The sequence below is a fragment of the Palaemon carinicauda genome, chromosome 19 (genome assembly GCF_036898095.1).
Source record: "Palaemon carinicauda isolate YSFRI2023 chromosome 19, ASM3689809v2, whole genome shotgun sequence".
NCBI classification, from domain to species: Eukaryota; Metazoa; Arthropoda; class Malacostraca; order Decapoda; family Palaemonidae; genus Palaemon; species Palaemon carinicauda.
This window is the reverse complement of record NC_090743.1, coordinates 118807010-118829987: the sequence shown is the minus strand read 5'-3', so window position 1 is coordinate 118829987 and position 22978 is coordinate 118807010. Positions and strand designations below refer to the sequence as shown.

The following is a 22978-nucleotide window of genomic DNA, read 5'->3' as shown; positions in this document are numbered from 1 at the left end:
TAATCAACCTATTTAAATTGCCATTTTTGATAATTTTCTTCAAAACACTCCCTTGGTCTTTCATTTTATGAAAGCAACCACTTCTAAGCGCATAAAAGTTAGGTTTGTTCCCTGTGAAAGAATTATATTTTCAAAATAATAATATTTGCCATTAATTTTTTTTTTCATATAAGACTATTCAAAGAAAATCTATATTTATACTAGTAAAAAAAAAAAAAATTGTACTGTAATCAAATATCCATCTTAATGTTACATATTTTTGATTTGCTTACCTTCGAGCAAAGGTATTCAAGGTACGCTGACCTGTCTGTGCTACGAACGGTCGGAGAGATGTGAACACTTGACGCCAACTGTTGGAATGAAAGCGACCAGTGAGGGAGAGGGGCAAAACACTGCGTCGCTCCTCAGATGCCTGGATTCGTCGCCCATGACCAGCCATACTCTGTCAATACCACAGACTAGATTACTAGAGAGATTATATAAAGGAAATTCTTGTCTGATAATACAAAATCTGAAACTATGAAAGCAGCTTTAATGTCTTACATATTGAAATTCTAAAGGAAAGAATGGTTGTTATTTGACCGGTTGCTCCACAGCAAATGCATACAAAGGTGAGCGAGTTTACAGTTCAGCTGTCAGTGTTACCAACGGCAGGACAGAACACGAGGTATCAGGGTTGCCAATATGGTAAATAATTGGGAAGGTTATTAGGATTCTGTGCTAAATAAATTATCCTAAGGTATTGTTTAATTATATTTTTATTTCAGCTAAATACCATCTTCAATATTATTCAAATTACCATTAAATAAATAGAGATTGTACAGTACTACCATCAGTAATATAATATGGTATACATTTATCAATTTTATTTTACTGTAGCACAATATTCATAAACTTTTAACCAATATAATTGAATATCCCCCTACTTATACACTAGTGTGAACCCCTATATCCTCATTGGGTGTTTAAGAAAAACTTATATACTCACTTTCGTAATAATTCCCCTTTTTTGGTGTTTGCTTTGGTCGGCATGACAAAATGACCCAGAAAACTTCATGAAATTTCCATAAGATGGTTCTGTTTAAACTTTGATTTCTAATATCCAGTATTACTGTATCTGTACTTTAAAACATTTGTAATCGCCAATCACAGTTGTTTTTACTGTCGTGACTTTCTCTCGGCCAATCTCCTACCTCCACTTTCTATACAAGCTACACTTCTTCATATACAAACTCCTCCCTCCACAAACTGTCATATTTGAAACAACTCTTCTTTAATTTGCATTCGAGAAAGATGTCTGTACCAACGGCATCCAAAAGAAATGATAATTTCCTTTATGGAAGCAATAAAGAGTGTTACTTGTGTGTTTACAAGTATTTTGAATGGTTTGTTTTTAATCATCAGAAAAAAAGTATTTTTCACATCTTACAGACGGGAGAAACTAGGAGATACATCTATAAAACCCAGTTTTGGGAGTGAAGTCAGTTGGGTTGAGACTTGGTCTTAGGGTACGCGAGGGATATGGTGGTCCTGGGCCGGTTTGAAGGGGGCCATAGACCCCAAGTTAAGAAAGTAAGTAAGGATACACCTCTTTTGTTAGGTTAGTTGGTACTTTTAAGTTAGTTTCGGGGTGAATTTAGTCTGCTGGGACAGGGTAAGCTATAAACACGATAGTCTAAGGGGAGGGTGGTCGCAGGGAGGCATCGCCCACAACCCCCCCGGAGGTAAATAGGTAAGATATGGCTCCTAGGTTAGATTAGGTCAGGGAACCTTGGGTTATGTGGTGTTCTTGCGATTCTTTTAGTAATAAATGGTTTTTCAGTTATTGTAAACTCCAAATGTCTATAATTTGTACTAGCCTCCTGGCTAGTACAGTTGTACATGTTTGCCTACCATTCGCATGGCTGCAGATCGATCCCACCCCGGGACCGTGAGTTTGAGCTGTTTACTGGGGGGGCCACTGCTGTGCTTAGGCAACACAGTGGGGGGTTGGGCTTGACAGACTGACGTTCTGGTGATCATCTATTCTGATGAAACTGGAACTGAAACCAGACACCTTTCACCTTTTAAATACGGATTTCCCCCAAATATTTGCACCACATCGAAGTACATATATACTACAGGAACACTTATTAGGAAAATTGACCTACACTAGATATTTCCTAATTTACATAACATACAAGGTAGGTTACGTTAAAATATATAAAAACTCGGCCGTATAATAGGGGCAGCGAGAACTTTCAGCGCCTAAACTACCTTAGGGCAACTGAGCACATGTCAGGCTAGCCTAGCATTAGACTAGCCTTACACGTTTACTACTTGTATACCCTCCAATTTTCCTCTAAATCACCCATTATCAACTTATATCTCCTGTTACGTCACAAATTCTGCATCTTGCTCTTCCAACTAGGATTGTAGCTTAGCTAGTAATAGCAATAATAATAATAATAATGAATGAGGACACTTCAAAATTTAAGTGTTCTATATTCAACCTTCAATCTTGTGACTATACATGGATACAAACCAGAATTTTCCTATAATTCCTGTCAAATCAATAATAATCTCGCATAAAATTGACTACGATTCCTTGATGAGACCTCAAATATGTATAAAAACGTGACAAAATTTCAGAAGATAAGAGAATACTTACAGGCGGATTAGGAGCAACCCTTGCCTTGCACAGTAATGTTTTGATGAAGAAAAGTGACGTAAGTTTGACACAGCTTGGGACCAGTATTGCCAGATACCAAATTTGGATCCAATTGTTGTATAGCAAAGAGCTAAAAAATGTCGTACAATACCATGAAAATCTCGTACCTGTTTCTATTTATCCACGATGCTTTAAAACAACAACAAAAACGTGTATAATGTATTAGTAATGACAAGAGTAGTAATGATAATGATGATCATGATATTTGTGTCCTGTGCTTTGTAGCAAATGAAAAAAAATTAATCAACTAACTGAAACAATAAATACATATATTTTCTTATTTATGGTCGTACAAATTGACAAAATATCGTACAAATATGCATATTTGACTGAAATGTCGTAGGTAGTACAACACTGGGTCGTAGGTTGTAGAAAAGTTAAACTTGGTGTATATGTATGATAGTTATCGTACATCTGATAACGCTTAAGTTGGGACGGAGCACCTGATTGGTCAGATATTTATGACGTCACTAAACCAGTTATGACGTCACTAAGCCTGGTGTGATATTTCATGTCACCTGCTACACTACACTATATTCGACAGAATTATATCTTATTTGGTGAAACCATACACCATATATATATATATATATATATATGTGTGTGTGTGTGTGTGTGTATACTAGTCATGGCCACACATACTAAGTTGGTTTGCTGTGAGGGATTAGACCAGTCTCTCACCATCACCAATCCGTAGTGGTTAGCGTGGTGATGAAAACTGGCCAAACCCCAGACATGAATATGGACTTGTCTAAGGCCGTTGTCCAGCACTGGACTAGAAACTGCTGGATTTGTTGTTGTTGTGTATGTGGCAGTCTAAAGTCCATTCCACTTCTTGGCTTTAAAAATACACTTAGTGAGAGAGAGAGAGAGAGAGAGAGAGAGAGAGAGAGAGAGAGAGAGAGGCGGTATTCTAACAGCTATAAGTCGAACTGTTGGACAGTACCAAAGTAAATATCTTCCTCAAATGTAGTTTCAGAAAATAGAATATATTTCCGCTTTATCTTGGAATATATTATTTGCCATATATTGACAATAAAGTCTTGAATTGTATAAAACATATGCAAATAAATTCTTAGCATTTCTTAAACTTTTTGATGAGGGGAAGTCACACAAATAAAGGTTTATTTAAGCAAATTTAATATCATTAGTACTAAGCTCTATGTTTATGACAATTTTCTAGTCAAGCAATTTAGAATTTTGATAAAAAAATCGGAATGTTTTGTATAATAAATGAAGGAAATTCCTCTTCAATATAACATTTGGATTAGACCTACATGTAAAGTGTTAAGATATGCCTAGTCTAAAGTACAGTACAATTATATTTGTGGTTTATTGTATCTATAACTTAAAGTAAACTGAAAAGGGGCAAATCAAAATCCCAGATATATGTTGATTAGCACGTGGTCAACCGATAATGCACCTCAAATATTCCGGCCCTTGAAATTGGGTGGCACAGCAACCGGCATCCAATTCACAAGATCCCCCATCTGACCGACTCTTACACAAACCAGTGCAGTCACTTGATTCTATATTAAATGCAGCTGGATCAGGCGCAAAGTGCACTGCATCACTAGCTGATTGCACTAGGTCTATGTCAAGCTGGTGACTGGTTCCTGGTGAGAAATCCAGTTGGCGTTTGACACGAAATCTTGAGTTTTCTATGTAACGGATCATTCCATCTGAAGCTGAAAATAATATGGTAATTGGGTAAGAAAATTACTCTTTATTATGATAATGTTAATATTTCACTGATATGCATTTTATGTATTGACTATACTAATAAGTAATTAGTTACTCATTAAAGCTTTATAATTTGCACGGATAATATTCTCTCTCTCTCTCTCTCTCTCTCTCTCTCTCTCTCTCTCTCATACCAAATTAATTAGTGATTAGTTAGGCATTAGTTTTACAATTTGCACGTATACTATTCTCTCTCTCTCTCTCTCTCTCTCTCTCTCTCTCTCTCATACCAAATTAATTAGTGATTAGTTACGCATTAGTTTTACAATTTGCTCGGCTACTATTCTCTCTCTCTCTCTCTCTCTCTCTCTCTCTCTCTCTCTCTCATACCAAATTGATTAGTGATTAGTTACGCATTAGTTTTACAATTTGCTCGGCTACTATTCTCTCTCTCTCTCTCTCTCTCTCTCTCTCTCTCTCTCATACCAAATTAATTAGTGATTGGTTACGCATTAGTTTTACAATTTGCACGTATACTATTCTCTCTCTCTCTCTCTCTCTCTCTCTCTCTCTCTCTCTCTCTCATACTAAATTAATTAGTGATTAGTTAGGCATTAGTTTTACAATTTGCACGTATACTATTCTCTCTCTCTCTCTCTCTCTCTCTCTCTCTCTCTCTCTCTCTCTCATTAAATACATTACTTACATTTGTCCAATGGAAGCGATTCCAAACTGGCCGTAACTTCTGTGCTGAACACAGCCAAGATGGCCAGAACAGTGCAGCATTTTATCCGTTTATCCATTGTCGTCGATGTGGGACTATGGGTAGAATAAAACATTGCTATTAATTGTCTTTCTAAATTAATTCTTCAAACCCCTTAGTGTTAGATTTTCCAGAAGTTAGATTGAATTTAAGATTTTTATTTGAATAAATTAACAGCAAAATGATTTATGGGAAGAATTTTATTTTAATTCGAATATGAAATTGATTGCAAAAAATCTATTTGTAGTCAAGTTTGGATTAAAGTATCAGAAAAGAGAGAGAGAGAGAGAGAGAGAGAGAGAGAGAGAGAGAGAGAGAGAGCCTACCTCATAGGAATGATAATACAAAAAAGAAAAATCCAGAAAAACTGGAATGGCGAGTTTGTGTCCTTGAAATGCGTATCCTCTTCTTGTGTTTCACTAGCTGAACTCCGGGTCCAATACTTAGGTGCTTTATTGATGTAATATATATATATATATATATATATATATATATATATATATATATATATATATATATATATATACGGGAATTATAACAACCCAAAATCTTCATGTTACATCATTTTCATGCTTTGGTAAATGAAAATCTTTGATACTGACATATACAATTTTAGATATCGTAAAGAAACAAGTTTATTTTCACACCTATAATTATAACACGACGCAATTATTAAGACGTATTTCTCACAAAATATATTTTTTTAACAATTCAGTTGACAGCAGATGATCAAATTAAAAAAAAATATACTTACGAGAAATTTAGAAGAAATTCGTTTTGTTTTCTGCAAGAAATGATGAGAAGGGACACACACTGCAGAAGCTTGGAAGCTAACTAAGAAGCGGCCTTTAGGCCAATTGGGTGTTACCGAGTGGAGGTCAGGGTGTTAAGTTGCCAGCTTTCCTTTAAATCTTTTATATATACATAGACGTATATATTTAAGGATAAAAAAGTGCGTTTAATATGTTTTAAAAGCTAGTATTCTTTTTATTTATACCTTTGGATTAACTTACACTAAAGGAAACGTAATAAAAAATTAATATTGTATTTCTATTTGCGTTGATAATTTTTGGCATACCCAGTCTGGATTTTCTCTCTACCACTTAAATCTCCGTCTGTTATCTCATAGAAGAAAATTTAAGTTAACTATGCAAACTTGAAGTATTGCTAAATAAATTTAACCTCTGAAATCTTTGAATATAATTAAAAAGAAAAAAATACGGTTTAGGATGTTTCATTTCATGAAGCAAGTATTTCCAGGTGTAACCTTGAATATGGCTGCTGTCATTTTTAATAATAGCATCAGCTAGATTCGAACTACAACTTTTCACGATAATCGCAAATTTCTAGTCACTTCTTTTAGAATTTCAATTACTTTACTTCTGGCCCTTCTTAATTACTGCATTTCCAGGGAATAAATTTCTTACACCACTAACCCAATACCTTGATGACTTAGAATTTAGTTAATGAAATTAAAATTAACAAATGGCGATTCCATGATTACGCTCACTCCGCAAAATATGTTTGCGGGCACTCTGTGTAAAAGCTTCCAAGGTTATAATTACCTCCGCCAACGAAGTTGGAAGGAGGTTTTGTTTTACCCCCTGTTTGTGTGTGTTAGTGAACACCTTCCTGTTCACAATTCTCATCGTAGAGTAATGAAACTTGCAGGGATTAACTGTTATGTAAAAGGCTGGAAATTATTAAATTTTGAAGGGTCAAGGTCAAGATCACGGTCAAGCAAAATGTCCAATTCACGTAATCAGCTATAAGTTTGTACATCATTGTCACAGAGACTTCAAACTTGGTTCATACAGTAATTGAGTGTATGGAAATCCACGCCAATTTATACATGTTAAGGTTGAAGGTCAAGGTTGAGTCAATGGTCAAGGTCAAGCAAAAGGTCAAACTCTGGTTATCAATCATACGGACACATTTTTAATCGTAGAGTAATGAAACTTTCAGGGATTTTAAACTTAGGTAGAGCTGGAAATTATTAAATTTTGGAAGGTTACAGGTCAAGGTCATGGATGAACAAAACGTCCGTATGACGTAATCAGCCATAAGTTTGGACATCCTTATCACAGAGACTTCAAATTTGGTTCATATTTGAGTGTATGAAAATCAATGCCAATACATGTTAAGGTTAAAGGTCGATAAATAAGCTGCCGCGGCGGAGGTCTGCACTCTATTGAGTGCTCCTGCTATTACTATAATTGAGTTTTTTTTTTCTTTTTTTTTGCTCCATAAATAACATTATCAATTGGAATCTTAAACTTTAATATTTATCCCATTCTACTTTGAAATCAGTTGGGATAATAACTTATCTTGACTTATATTTCATAGTAAATTGCAACCGTAGTAACAGAATATTGAAGAGGTGGACTAACATATTTAACATAGCCAATCGCAAATTTATTTCATACACCTCCTCTTAAAATTGGAATAATTTTCTTTAAATTTAATACATGAGTCATCTATAAAATGTTTATTCAATCAAAATTAGCGATAGAAAATAGATAATTCACTAAAAAATAGAAAGGAAGATATGTCTAAATAAAACATTGAGAGGTTTAAAGGTCACTCAAGAATGGCAGAGGAAAGTGAAAGTGACAATGCTCTAGACTGACCGTACATACATAGGATCATCTTTCAATCCCCTTTCCACCCAAGCCAGGAGCATGGAGGGCCAGGCAATGGCTGCTGATGACTCAACAGGTCTATTTGCTCCCCCCCAAACCCCTCTCCATTAGCTCAAAGGGATGGCGAGGTTGCAATGCAAGAAACTTTTGTGCTTGAGTGTATCTTAAACCCCAAACAAACAGATTTCCATGCAGGGATGTTTCCAATAGGTTACCACAATAACATGAGTTAGTTCCTTTAATGTCTGCAACCTCACCATCCTTCTGAGCTATGGATGGGGGATGTGGGAAAGCCTATAGGTCTAAGCCTACCTGCTGAGTCATCAGCAGCTATTGCCTGACCCTCCTAGGTCCTAGTTTGGGTGGAGAGGGGGCTTGAACATTGATCATATGTATATATGGTCAATCTCTAAAGCCCTGTCTACATGGTCGAGCATGCCCGACAGGCTAACAGTGATACCAGGCCACAATAGTTAAGTGAAAATGAAGGTTGATGACGTCAGAAGCGGGAAAACTAAAGGCAGGGATCTGGCAACACTGTATGATGCCAGATCCCTGTCTGTGGTTTTCCCGCTTCTGACGTCATTAACCCTCATTCTTACTAACTATTGTGGTCTGGTATCACTGTTTGCCCGTCGTGCATGCTCGATTGTGTGGACAGGGCTTTAGGCATTGTCCTGCCTGCTAGGGCAATGTCACTGTCCATTGCTGCTACCATTCATTAGCGGCCTTTAAACCTTTGAATGAGATGGCATGGATATTAACATACACAATTAATACTGTTGCAAATTACTGAAGTTTGCTTCTGGAATAATGTAATTGAGGCCAACGTACTGTACTATGCTTCACTCGAAGATAAAGCTAGCTGATGCAACAGTTTAAGATTGGCTGTACAAGGGAGATGGTCTTATCCTTGAGCTGATTCTGTGTCATAAGACAAGAATGACATTTAAAATTGTAGAAAACATGCTCATGAATTCATAATTTCTTAGACTTTCAAAAGTAAGGAAGTTAAACAAAGAGAGAAAGACACCATTGGAAAACTTTAATATTATTAAAACTAAGGTCTATGTTTATGACAATGTTTCAATCATGCAATTTAAAATTTTGATAGAAAAAACAGAATAATTCATACAGCATAAATGTGAAATTCGTCCTACAGATAACGTATTGAATATAAGATTAATATTATTATTATCATTACTTGCTAAGCTACAACCCTATTTGGAAACGCCGGATGCTATAAGCCCAAGGTCTCCAACAGGGAAAATAGCCCAGAGAGGAAAGAAAATAAAGAAAAACTACAAGAGAAATTTAAGAACAATAATAACATTAAAATAAATTTTTCATATAAAAACTTGAAAATAACAAGAGGAAGAGAAACAAGATAGAATGGCGTGGCCGAGTGTACCCTCAAGCAAGAAATCTCTAACCCAAGACAGTGGAAGACCATGGTACAGAGGCTATGGCACTACTGAAGACTAGAGAACAATAGTTTGATTTTGGATTGTCCTTTTCCTAGAAGAGCTGCTCACCATAGCTAAAGTCTTTTTACCCTTACCAAGTGGAAAGTAGCCACTGAATAATTACAGTGCAGTGGTTAACCTCTTGAGAGAAGAATTATTTGGTAATTTTAGAGTTGTCAAGTGTATGAGGAAATGAGGAAAAAGGAGAATGTGTAAAGAATAGGCCAGACCTTTTGTGCGTATGTGTCAGCAAAGATGAAATGAGCCGTAACTAGAGAGAGGGATCCAATGTGGTACTGTCTGGCCAGTCAAAGGACCCAATAACTCTCTAGCATGATAAGTAAGTGAGTGATAAAATGCAGTAGCCTATATTATATCTGTAAGTTAAATTATACTGAAAAATTAAACTTAGGAAAAAAAAATACCATTACCTTGTTTTACAGATCATATTAAGCACATACTTTTGACATAGGATATATTTGCATAAACTTCAACCCATAATGCACTGAGAATATTCTTCCTCTTCAAATTGTCTAGCGCAGCAACCTTCATCCAATTCGCAAGATCCGCCACCTGACCGGCTCTTACACAACCCAATGCAGTCACCTGACTCTATACCAAATATAACTGATTGAATATCCGGTTTCTTGTTGAACGTCTCTTCCGGTGAGAAGTCCAGCTGGCGTTTGACACGAAATCTTGAGTTTTCTATATAACGGACCATTCCATCTGAAGCTGAGAAATGTGGTATGATAAAAAAGCATAATTCTTTAAAAAAAGTAATGTATATTTCTCATAGCTATACAAGCCTAAGTCCTTTAATATGGAGTGCTTCAGCGTGAGCTCGAGATGGTCATTAAGAGTTAAAAAGCTGGTGGAAGGTGCGGACAAGAAGCCCTGGCTCCTGGCACCAGTTTGAAAGCTTCACTTTTGACTTTTTGGTCCAGGACTGAAAAGGATGGTTGAGTAGGGAGGTCAGATCAAAGGACTTGGCTTAGATTTGTATGCCTAGGAAAGATACAAATAACTTTAAAAATTTTGTTCTTGTGATATATCAAACATTGTCTTTTAATAAGACTCACTGCTTAGAGGGATGGAAGTCCCCTACAAACCGAATAGGAAGTTTTTTTCCCCCTACACGTGTCAAGCTGCTTGGTCCTGCAAGGGAGCTAAACCTCCTGTGTTCCATAAGGATGAGAAGACTGATAGGACCTGGCTTGCACATGGAGACATGTACTTGGTCAAACGAAGAAACCCATCCCCCGAAGGGGAAATAAGTTTAGAACAATATACTTGCATGATGATCCGTGGGTTGGTATAGATTTCACCATTCTTCCCTTTGCTTAGGAAGGATGGGTGAGGAAGATACCTCTATATGGGCAAAGAATACAGCTCTGAAGAGTAACTTACCAGCACGTAACATTACGACCGCTTTGTCCCCAAGAAGGGGGACGGCAAAATGAAGAAGAGCCAGTCATTCTGTCACTCATTCCAGACTTATATCTACATGTTACAATAGACATCTTGCTTCCTGTCCCATCTAGGAGTTGGACTGGTTATATAAATAATTGAGCGCCACCACAAGATCAAGCACAAAGGTGTCAATGGGCTTGTTGGTATATTCCTGTAAGTAAAAGGCTGTGAAGATGGTTTTTCGTTTCCAGACTCTGGCCTTCATCCCTTGTTCTACTGTCGGGTTTCTTCTGAATGCTAGGGTGGAGATTATACCCCTGACTTTGAGTCCTGATCCTAGCTGGTACTTCGACCCTCTTAGCAGTCAAAGCGTACGCTGTATGGATTGTCTTATGAAGCCACAAAAAGATTGTATTCCTTGACACTTTTTCTTGATTCTACTGGTAGGAATGAAAGTTGCTGACACTCAGGCCTAAGGTGTCAGGTCCTTTTAAAAAAAACACCACTGAGCCCCCAAGGACACAAAATCGACCTCCTCTAAATCACCATCCAACGCTTCATGCAGAGAGGGAATGAAAGCTTCGAACCTGGGTCATGTGCAGCTGAGTTGAGTTCTACCTTTTAGCTATGGACTCTGGAACAAAACTGAAGGAGACCGTCTTCCATCCCTCAACATGGGTGACTAAAAGAGAGTCTGTGCAACTCTTCTACTCTTTTTTTTCCAATACTAAGGCTAGCAGACAAACAGTCTTGAGAGTCAGATCTCTTGTCTGACGACCTCCTCAAAGGTTCATACAGGGTACATGTAAGAGTTTTGAGGAAAAGAGCCATGTCCCGCTCTGGGGGCCTGATGTCCCGGGGTTGGCAAGACTGCTCTTGAGATGGAGAGGTCTATACTCTTCAATTGATATACCAAGCTTTAAGCTGGGTGGTAGCCTTTGATAAACGTGACTGAGAGATGCTTCTCTTGGTGAAGGAAGACAAGTTAATCCATGAGAAGTATCCCTTCTACAACATCATTCGCAGAAGATGACCCACTTCCCATAGTTGACAGCTGCGGAGGGCCAACACAGGTATCCAGATACCTCCTGTGCAGTGCCTCAAGAAAAGACTTTTGCTCCAAGATGCTAGATAGGGTTCACCCGCAAAGATCCAAGGACTTCATGGACTGGTGGTAGTGGTACCTCCGAAGGTGTGGCTGACAGAGAAACGAGGACTTCTGGGGTAGTTCTATTGGGACCTCAGTTAGAAGGGGAAGCAGGGTCATTCTGAGTCCTGGCGTAATCAACACCAATTGATTAACAATTGGATCAGCTAAACGGAGGAAAGGTGTACGCATAACCTGCCCCTGGTGACTGAGCGTGTCTGGTAGTATATTCCTCTTACTCAGAATGTATCAGGCTGACAACTCTACAACATAGAATGTTACCCAGATGTGCATGCACTTTGTGAGCTTGCAGAGAGTATGAGATTATGGCCGACTGCTTCTTGACATCTATGGTGGTGCTGTCACTCATCAACACTACTGAGTGTTTTCCAGTGCTAGGAAGGCTGCTTGCATTCCTAGGATGTTGATATGCAGAAGCATTTCTTCTCGAGACCAAACACCCGGGATAACCAGATTGTCTAGGTAAGCACCACAACCCTCTTTTGATGCTCTGAGAACAGTTGCATGTCCAGAGGCCAAGGGGCAAGGGGGGACTCTCCTAGTAAGATTTTCCTTGTCCTGCCACCATTAAGATTAGCCCAAGCCTTCTGACCCACCAGAAGAGGACACCATGGGGCATCCCAGTCGGCTGACCAGCGACACTTCGGACACCACTAAACGGGTTTCTGGTGGAGATGCCCATGATGAGTGAACTTCTCCAGTGAGGAGAAGTAGCCGAGAAGACTTTGCCAATGCATAGTTGGTACTTTCGTCTTGAACAGAAATGGTCGTGCATCCTCCTTGAGCCTCCTCATGCAATCATCTAATGGAAAGACTCTCACTGCAGCAGTGTCTATCAGCATACCCAAGTACTTCAGCCTCTAATTGGGTATGAGATTCAACTTCTCCCAGTTTACCACACTCCCAAGATCGTGACAAAATGAAAGAATCTGATCCTGATCCTGTAGCAACTGGCTCACCTAGTAGGTCAGGAACAACCAAACATCGAAATATATTAGCAGAAATATCACTTTCAAATGGGGCCAAGTGGCTACCAAGGAGAACACCTGAGTGAACACCTCGGGAGCAGTACAAAGTCTGGGCATCAAGGCAACACACACTCTCATCCCTGAGGCTGACTTACGCCCAAACTCTGGGCTCCAGACTTCACAGTGCTGGTACTATTTTAGCAGACACAGGTGTTACTTTCTGAGACTGTTTGACCTTAGGTGTTACCACCAGAGTCCCTGATACTGGAGGCACCATGCGCCTTTCCCCAATGGCATCAATAGGAACACAGAGGGAGAAGTGGACTTAGTTAAAAGCTCCTCAACAAAGTTAAGGATGGCCTGGCTGAAAGATCTGAGGAAGTTCATGACTTCCTAAGGTTAAACTCGTCGTCAGAAGTCAACACAGAGACAGGTAAAGAGCTTCCAGCTTCCAAAAGGATGCAGTGAACACTGAAGGTGCACCACACATCACCAATCCTGAAAAGCTTGCCGATACAGATTTGAGGATTTCTTGCTCCTGGTGCATACTTGCCGGAGACTGAGCCACAGGTGGCTTGAGTCTTTCCCTTCAGGACATATGCTTGCCACTGCACAGGAGGCCACGACATCATATAGAGTGTCGATCTACAGCCGGTTAAGTCATAAAACCGGTAAGTACGAATGTCTTGCTAAACTTCCATTCCACAAATCTACAACCAACATTCACTTCCTGCAAAGAAAAAGAAAATGGAAAAGACTGATTAAGCTTACAGTACATTCGTATTTGTCAATGGCTGAAATAAATGTGAATCTTTCAAACTAGTGGGGATGGTGGAGTTTCTCACCCTTGTCCTCCAAACAGCTGTTTAACTGTCTGTCTCCAGCTCGCACTGAAACAATCCCCATGTTAAAGGACGACGGTTTGTATGTCTTGTAAGAACAAATGACTCATTACAATAATAAGGTGAAGGTCCCTTTTATATCAGTACATCTTATTTATTGCCTTTGCCAAAATCAAAGGCTTTGCGAAGAGCATGTATTTAACCCTATCATATCTATATTTATTTATTTGTGAGCAACTTTACACAAACACTACAATACCAATTTTGACCAAACCTGGTACTCAGGCTGGGTATTACCCAAGGATGAATCTATAACATTTTGGCTAGAGTACATCACAGTACAAATGCGCAGCAGTACTTTGAAAATAATCGCAATGTTAAGTAAATGGCAAATATTTTGTTAGTTAGATGTTTTTTTTTTGTGAACAACATTACCCCAAAACTACAGGATCAATTTCAAAGAAACTTGGTGGACAAATTCATAAGATTTTTAAGAAAATACATTGAAGTATAAATACGCAGTGGAGTTTAAAGGAAATTAAGACTGCTGGGTGTGGCAAAGACAGACGGTCTACCAATTGCCCTTCTAGTTGACTATGAATTACTATTATCATTATTATCACTTGCTAAGTTACAACCCTAGTTGGAAAAACAGGATCCTATAAGCCAAAGGGCTCCAACAGGAAAAATAGTCCTGTAAGGAAAGGAAATAAGGAAAAACTACAAGAGTAGTTTAAGAGAAATAATACCAAAATAATTCTTTTATATATAAACTATAAAAACTTGTAAATAACAAGAAGATAAAAACTTTAAAATAACAATAAGAGAAACAAGATAGAATAGTGTGCTCGACTGTGCCCCTCAAGCAAGATATCTCTAACCCAAGACAGTGGAAGACCATGGTACAGAGGCTATGGCACTACCCAAGACCAGAGAACAATGGTTTGAATTTGGAGTGTCCTTCTCCTAGAGGAACTGCTTATCATAGCTAAAGAGTCTCTTCTACCCTTAGCAAGAGGAAAGTAGATACTGAACAATTACAGTGCAGTAGTTAACCCCTTGAGAGAAGAATTGTTTAGTAATTTCAGTGTTGTCAACTGTATGAGGAAAGAGAAGGGTAGAATGTAGTACTATCTGGCCAGTCCAAGGACCCACAGTTATTGGGTGGTCAGTTACCTTTTAAATGATGATGAACTTCTAAAGTTTTATAGCGTATACGATCATATTCTCTCTCTCTCTCTCTCTCTCTCTCTCTCTCTCTCTCTCTCTCTCTCTCTCTCTCTCTCTCTCTCTCTCTCTCTCTCTCTCTCTCTCTTTCTCATAATTCATGCAGTACTGTACTTACATTTGTCCAATGGAAGAGACTCCAAACCGGCAGAAATTCCCGTAACTTCTGCGCTGAACGCAACCAAGATGGCTAGTAGAAAGCAGCAGTTTATCCATTTATCCATGGTCGTCGATGTGTGCCTATGGACAGAATTAAACATTCCTTTGTAAGATTTATTCTAAATTAAGCTTTCGGAAACATCAGCGTTAGATTTTCCAGAAGCTAAATGGAAATCAAAATGTTTCTCATTAAAATAAAACGGGAGATATACTTTACAATAACAATTTGATTTGTTGAGGCTTAAAGGCATTATTGGATAATGTAGCATTATATAGAAAATGGACACGGAGTTCTCACTGAAAAAAATTTATTTTGTTAAAGATGTAACAGTATTAAATAAGTTAAAGTTAAGTTATCATAGAATGGTGGTAACTGAAGAAAGAGAAAAACCAATCTTAAGACAAGAATAAATCTGATGAGTTTAGTTTAGCAATACAAAGTAGCTACTCCAAGCTACACGATGAAATGGAATTGAGTAAAGAAATACATTAACAGGAATTTTACAGAACTTGTATTGGAATAGGGACAAAAGATAGGTGGAAATGTTCCTAAACAAGATCAAGGAAAACTATCAGAAAAAGCCAAAAACCTAATAAAAAAAAAGATTGGAAATGAGAGCAAAATTCAAGAGATTGAATAGAAACAGCAGAACTATCTAAACCAGTAAACAAAATACAAGCTCAAGAAATTCGTGAACACAATCAGACCAAAATTGAGGAAACACTAAATTAAGGAAGACGCATCAAGTTGATGAGAAAAACTTGGAACAGATGTTTTTTTATTAAAGGATAAAAATTGAGTTATCATAAAAAAAATGGATGGAATCATAAAAATTGCCGAAGATTTCTGTACAATGCAATGCAATAGTGATATAAGAAATAATTTTGCCAATCAAAATAATAAAACATATAAGCTGGGACCAAAAGTAACAGTAGGAGAAGTAAAGAAAGCATTAAAAGGCAAGAAAAGAGCCAAAGCAGCAGAAGAAGATGGCCTAACATTTGATTTAACAATAGATGGACGATATTTCATACTTGTAAAACTTTGTAAACTTTACACAAAATGTCTGCAAGCGTGCTCTATACCTACATCTTGGAGAATTTTTATAATTATACAAATTCATAAAAAGGGAAGCGCAAAAGATCTGAAAAATTACCGCCTAAGTTTAGTCTCAGTAATATATAAAACATTAACAAAGATATTAGGCCGAATAGAAAGATAGCTAGACGTTAACCATAAGAATAGGCAGGATTCAGAAGTGGGTATTCAACATTTGACCATATTCATGAATTAACCACATGATGGAAAAATCAACAGAGTATGACATATCACTATGCATTACATTTATGGACAATGAGAAAGCCTTGGATTCTGTCACTACTTCAGCAGTAATGAAATCCTTTAAAAAACAATGAATATATGAATCTTATGTTAGATCACTCTAATATATATATATATATATATATATATATATATATATATATATATATATATATATATATATATATATATATATATATATATATATATATATATACACGATAAGGGCAACCCTCCTAAAACTGCATACAGTAAGATAATTTCAATTGAGAAAGGAGTTATAAAGAGAGACACCATCTCTCTTACATTATTCATGGCATGCCTAGAAGTTTTTAAGAAATTAGATTGGGAAAATGTAGGAATTCACATTAATGGAGAATACCTTCACAATATCAGATTTGCAGATGACATAGTCCTTTTAAGTGAATCATGGGAGAAATTGTAAAATATGATAGAAAATTTGAATAGAGAAAGCAGAAATTTAGGACTGAAAATTATCAGTATAACTGAAGTAATTTTCAATGAAAATGCAGACAACAAATAAGGGTTATGGACAAACCTCTTGTGATTTTTAATGAGTAGGCCTATGCATACTTAGGACAGACAGCAAGAGTTTATGCGGGACAAAAAAAAAAAAAAAAAAAAAAAAAAAAAAAAAAAAAAAGGATAAGCATAGGATGGAGAGCTTTTGGTAAACAAAATTAGACTATAAAAATTAAAATGCCACTTTTTACAAAAAGAAAAATATTTAATTCGAAGGTCTTACCAGTAATAACTTATGCATCAGAAACTTTTAACATAAGCTAGTTAGGCCTACAACTCAAAGAGCAATGGAAAGAATAATGATGGGAATAACACTAGGGGAAAAAGAGCAACATGGATACGAGATCAAAGCAAAGTAGAGGATATCCTATAATGAGAATAACAGATAATAGATGGACAAGAAGAATATTAGAATAGTTCCATGGAATTTCCAAACGAAACAAAGGAAGGAAGAGAAAACGATGGATTGACGAGCTAAGAAAATTTGCGGGAATAAACTGGTACAGAAAGATCATACTTTACTTACTTTTACTTTTACGGGTTTATTTCTTGCCCTCCATCAGACACTAAAGGTCTGTTCAGGCGGGCCTTGGTGTGTGAAAAAATAATTTTTTTCCAGTTAATATTTTGCTCTGTATCTTATCAGTTATTTCGCTAGCATTTGTATTCAGGCTTAATAGTTTTCAGGTCACTATTATAACACTTTCTAAAAAGATAAGTCTTCAGGTTTTTCTTGAAAGCTGCCACATTATTGCTATTATTGACATCGAGTGGAAGGTCGTTAAAGAGTCTCGGTGCAGCATAACTGAACGTTCTTCCTCCTATTGCATGATTCACACTAATTTCGAATAGTCTATTTGGGTCATACACAGACAAGAGTGGAAGGACATGACTGGTGACTTTGTCTTGCTGTGAACTAACAACGCTGTGTGAGCCATATTCTTACAAGGGAATTATAACAACACGGACTCCTTAAGTTGAATAATTTTCGTGATTTGGTTGACAAAAAACTATGATATTGACACATCCCAATGAGAAATAAACCTGTTTTCACACTTACAATCACAGCACAACGCAGGACTCAACAATTCCAAGAGAGTTTTGAGACGCATTTTTCCTCAAATATATCTTTTCTGTTTATCTCAATTCAGTTGATTAAAGTAGATCAAACATCCAAAGGAAAATTTGATGTGAAAAAATATTGCAATGTACTTACGAGATACCCACAAGCAATCCGCGGGGTTTTCTGCAAGCAATGACGAAGGACAGGAAAACAATGGAAGCTTGAAACTGGAAAGAACAATAAACTGGCTTTGGGAGTTTGGGTTACTTGGGTGTCTGCCAGACCGACTAACCGAGCCAAGTTCTATAGGTACTTTAAAGACCTTGGACCGAGCCCTCAGCCAGATGTCGCTAGTCCTCGGGGCGCTCGGGCATAATAATGTTATGACAGTTGCCTATTATTTTATTTTTCATATCTAAATTGCTACACGGAAACATAAATATGTTTAAAAAATAGTGGTTCTTTTGCAGCTCTATTTTCTGGGTTTAATTGCACAAAGAAAAAAATTACAATAATACATCTTTATGTGCCTTTAGCCTACCCAGTCTTGATTTTCTCTCTACCACTTAAATTGCCCATTTTTTTTATAGAAGAAGAATGTTAATGGCAACTATGAGGATTGTTGATAACTTGTTTATAATGCTAGATATTCCAACCTTTTTATCTGGAATTTTGACGAATAATTTTCCAAAGAATATTCACCCTTTGCCAATAGGGTCATCATTACACTGTTGTTATTATAAAAATTTAGCTTCAGAATATTTCCTTGTAACACTCGTGGTGAAAGCCTTCAGTTTTACTCTTATCCATTTCCACTTTAAAATTAGGTAGAGATGATACATAATTGTCTATTTTGGCAACGTATGATGGTATTTTAACAATCTTACAGATCCAGGTTCCTAACTTCTCAATTATCAGATACGTGCATAACTCCTTAGCCTTTACTCGCGATTGTACTTACTAAGAATCCTGTAACCAGAAACAAGTCCAAATGGAAATCTGAAGTTTTAATTTGTATCCAATTATACCTAGAAATTAGTTGAGATAATACCTTATCAGGTTCGGCATCCTAGTGGGGTTCTAAATTCTTCTTTCATATTCATGTATTCCATCAGCTCTCTGCTAGGATTTTTGCAACATATTGAATCGCATACCTTGTTCTCTTGTTGTTCTTCATTTTGGCCAAGAAAATAAACGTTCTGCGTCATTTTCCTTCCACAGGTCGCAAAAATCATTTATATATTTTCATTATTGGGAGATTTTTATTATCAATATAATTTAGGCTATGAGCCATGTCCTTCAATGAATCTCATATTTTTTTCATCCCTTTCTTTTCATAATTTCAGTATTCTATATTTACTATAAATTTCTTCAGCACTGCTGCTCTACTAATTTTCTACAATTAATCGTCAGTTATCCCACTGATTAATCTATTTTAAGATTTAAAAGCCACTCATGAATGGCAAAGGCAAGGGACACTGATAATGCCATAGCAGGACAATACCTTAGACATATGATCAGTGCCCCAGCCCCTCTCCATTTAAGCTAGGATCAAGGACCAGAGTATGGCTGCTGATAACTTAGAAAGTAGACCTATAAGCTCCCCCAAACCAGCCAACCTTTGCTCACAAGGATGGTGAGGTTCCTAACAAATTTTTAACTCATTTTGACAAAATTCAAAATATAGTTAAAATTTTCAGCATGTTGGCTCCACAAGATTTGTTCCATTTATGAGACCTACCTTCGGAAGAAACCTTACCAAGCTTTGGGCGAGATAAAGTCTATCATCAGTAATGTGAGGTTAACATATTGTGACAATGATCCTATGCCAATATCTGATATTATCAAAAGCGACTTCAGTAGAATCTTACAAGTGTTTCTAGATTATGTTAACGTCAGCATTGAGACTAAAGTCTTTCCATTTACAGTACTGAAAAGCTAGCAGTTGTGAAGCCCATGGATAAGGGCAAACTAGACTCCCAATGCTAAAGTTCTTATAGACCAGTGCCTAACTTAACATTTCAATCCAAGATTATGGAATATGTAATCTGGGATCAGTTGCTTGAACATTTGCCAAGGGTTGAAACCCTTCCAGATAATCAGTCTGCCTATAAGCGACTGTATTGGACAGAAACCGCTCTGTGTTCAGTGGTGAATAATTGCTCCTATTAATGGATGCAGGGAAGTGTGGTATTCTTATCTTGTTAGATCTGAGAGCTGCCTTTGATACTGTGGTACACAACCTCCTGTTTGAGGATTGCAAAATTGGCGTAGATGGGGATGCATTGATTTACTAAAAGAGTTATCTTGAAAATAGAGCTTTACTGGGTGCAGATTGGGAAGTCATTCTCATGTACTAAACCCCTGACAAGAGGAATACACCAAGGAAGTGTATTAGGTCCAGTTTTATTTTGCATTTATACTATTGTACTCTCACATCTGCTGTGAAGACAGAGTTGAGTTTAAATTGTTTGTAGATAATACTCGGTTCTATATGTTCTTGTGTAATGTGGGAGACACTGAAGGAAATCTAGATGAAATAATAAGAGATGTTCAAAGCTGAATGAAGACAAATCAGAATGTTTACTTATAGAGAAGAGGAATGATATAAGGAGACTTCCAACTACAACTCTACAAATGCATGGAACCCCTTAATTGATTGTCATCTGTCTTTTCATGATCAGATCACTAATGTAGTAAGGGCAACTAGGTATCTCAAGAATATTGCTTTCATTATGAAATATTTGGGTGAGAAAACTATAAAAAATACTTGTCCAAAATTATGTTATCTCCAAGCTGGATTATTGCAACTCGCTTACTCGCTATACTACGGACTACCCAACTATTTATTGAAAATCTCCAAAATGTTATGAACAGAGCTGCCAGATTAATCAAAGGTTTACCTCGATGAGAAAGGATTACACCAGTGTTAATTGATTTAAATTGGCTGGCAGTAAAGGCAAGGAGTATTTACTAGATATATCTTATGACTTACCAAGCACTACAATTTGGGAAACCAAATTATATAAATGAATTATTAAATGCCATTCATATTAACACTTCTATGACTAAGATAGTGTAGGTCCGCATAGATTGAATGAGCCGAGATGTAATTTAAATATGGGTTTTAGAGCTCTTGGATCGTGAGCAACAAGACTCTATAACAAGCTGCCTGAAAATCTAAAGAACAGTGAAAATCTGCTGGGTTTTAAGAAATTAAAAACTCACTTATTCGCTGAATGCTACAACTTGAGTGAAAAATGCATCAGACAAGAATATAGACGCTAACGGAAATATGAACGAGGGAGGCAGAGTGCTGCACCAGCAGCAGAATCGGGCCTTGAAGACTACTCGCAAGTAACAAGAATATGTCAAGCTTGAGCGCGTCTCAAACCAGAGTCCAACAGAACGTAGGTTGGCCAGGGCACCAGCCGCCCGTTGAGATACTACCGCTAGAGAGTTAGGGGGTCCTTTGACTGGCCAGACAGTACCATATTGGATCCTTCTCTCTGGTTACGGTTCTTTCCCTTTGCCTACACAGACACCGAATAGTCTGGCCTATTCTTTACAGATTCTCCTCTGTCCTCATACACCTGACAACACTGAGATTACTAAACAATTCTTCTTCACCCAAGGGGTTAACTACGGCAATGTAATTGTTCAGTGGCTACTTTCCTCTTGGTAAGGGTAGAAGAGACTCTTTAGCTATGGTAAGCAGCTCTTCTAGGAGAAGGACACTCCAAAATCAAACCATTGTTCTCTAGTCTTGGGTAGTGCTATAGCCTCTGTACCATGGCCTTCCACTGTCTTGGGTTAGAGTTCTCTTGCTTGAGGGTACACTCAGGCACACTATTGTATCTAGTTTCTCTTTCTCTTGTTTTGTTGAAGTTTTTATTGTTTATATAGGAAATATTTATTTAAATGTTGTTACTATTCTTGAAATATTTTATTTTTCCTTGTTTCCTTTCCTCACTGAGCTATTTTCCCTGTTGGGGCCCCTGGGCTTATAGCATCCTGCTTTTCCAACTAGGGTTGTAGCTTAGCATTTAATAATAGTAATAATAATAATAGCTGTTTCCAATAAACCACTACAACCCTATGACGTTATGAAACAGCATTATTGCCTTCACCAAAATTGAAGATTTTAGAAGAGGCATGTATTCACTCGTGTTTGTTTGTGAGCAACTTTTTACAAAAAAACTGCTACTGTATACTGATTTTGACCAAACTTGGTAGCTATGTTGGGTATGATACAAAAATGAATTTGTAACATTTCGGATTAGTTTATTTATTTGTTTGTTTGTGTGCAACTTTACACAAAAACCACAGTACTAATCTTGATTAAACTTGATAGTGATAGTCATGTTGGGTAAAACTCAAGGATGAATCTGTAACATTTTGGATAAAGTACAGTATATCAAAGTACAAGTATGCACCAGTACTTTAAAAATAACCACGTTAATTTGTTGTTTTTAAACTTTACGCAAAAACTCCAGTACTGATTTCAACAAAATTTAGTGGACATGTCGGATATGACCCCAAGGACAAAGCCAGTAGATTTTGAAGAAAATACATCAAAGTACAAGTACATAGTGGAGCTAAGAGCAAAAGAAGACTGTATGGTGTGGCGAAGGCATGCTCTCTACTGAGCGACCCCCTAGTTTTCTTACAGTACTGTATATTCTTCAAGACACCTGGATCTGCAGAGTTCATAATGATATCTACTATTCACAAAAGCAGTCATTTTTCTGGACTGCCTATCACAAATTAGTTTTCTTCTTCTAGGATTCTACTACATTTTGAGTCAATTATATTTTTTCAACAGTATGCCAAATTTTGTACTTTTTCCATTTTCGATAGTATTATTGGCTTTCTCATATTAATTTACTTCAATGTTCTTTAGAGTGTTCTGGTTTTGAGCTACATCCCTAGAATATTTTTGCAAGTAAAAAGTACAATAACTAGATGACAGTCTAAAAAATAATATTCGACTTGTCTCGAAAGGAATCA

The 22978-nt window shown here is 37.0% G+C and overlaps 1 protein-coding gene and 2 long non-coding RNA genes across 3 annotated transcripts in view; all 3 read right to left on the bottom strand.

Annotated features, from left to right (window-relative positions):
- LOC137658781 (RING finger and transmembrane domain-containing protein 2-like) overlaps nt 1–2721 on the bottom strand; it is a 33486-nt gene extending 30765 nt beyond the window's left edge. Inside the window, exons 1-2 of the mRNA XM_068393807.1 lie at nt 2651–2721; nt 273–442 (exon numbers count right to left, since the gene is read on the bottom strand). Of these exons, the coding sequence (XP_068249908.1) occupies nt 273–439 (167 nt within the window). The 5' untranslated portion in view covers nt 440–442; nt 2651–2721. The remainder of the gene's footprint in view (nt 1–272; nt 443–2650) is intronic.
- Nucleotides 2722–3857: 1136 nt separating this feature from the next.
- Nucleotides 3858–6018, bottom strand: LOC137658363 (uncharacterized). Its single transcript, XR_011047319.1, has 3 exons — nt 5911–6018; nt 5100–5212; nt 3858–4398 (listed from the first exon to the last, which is right to left on the bottom strand). It is a non-coding gene; the product is annotated as an uncharacterized lncRNA (long non-coding RNA).
- A 3673-nt stretch (nt 6019–9691) lies between these two features.
- On the bottom strand, nt 9692–18327 carry LOC137658362 (uncharacterized). The gene is made up of 3 exons (XR_011047318.1): nt 18122–18327; nt 15001–15122; nt 9692–9999 (listed from the first exon to the last, which is right to left on the bottom strand). It is a non-coding gene; the product is annotated as an uncharacterized lncRNA (long non-coding RNA).
- Nucleotides 18328–22978: the final 4651 nt, after the last annotated feature.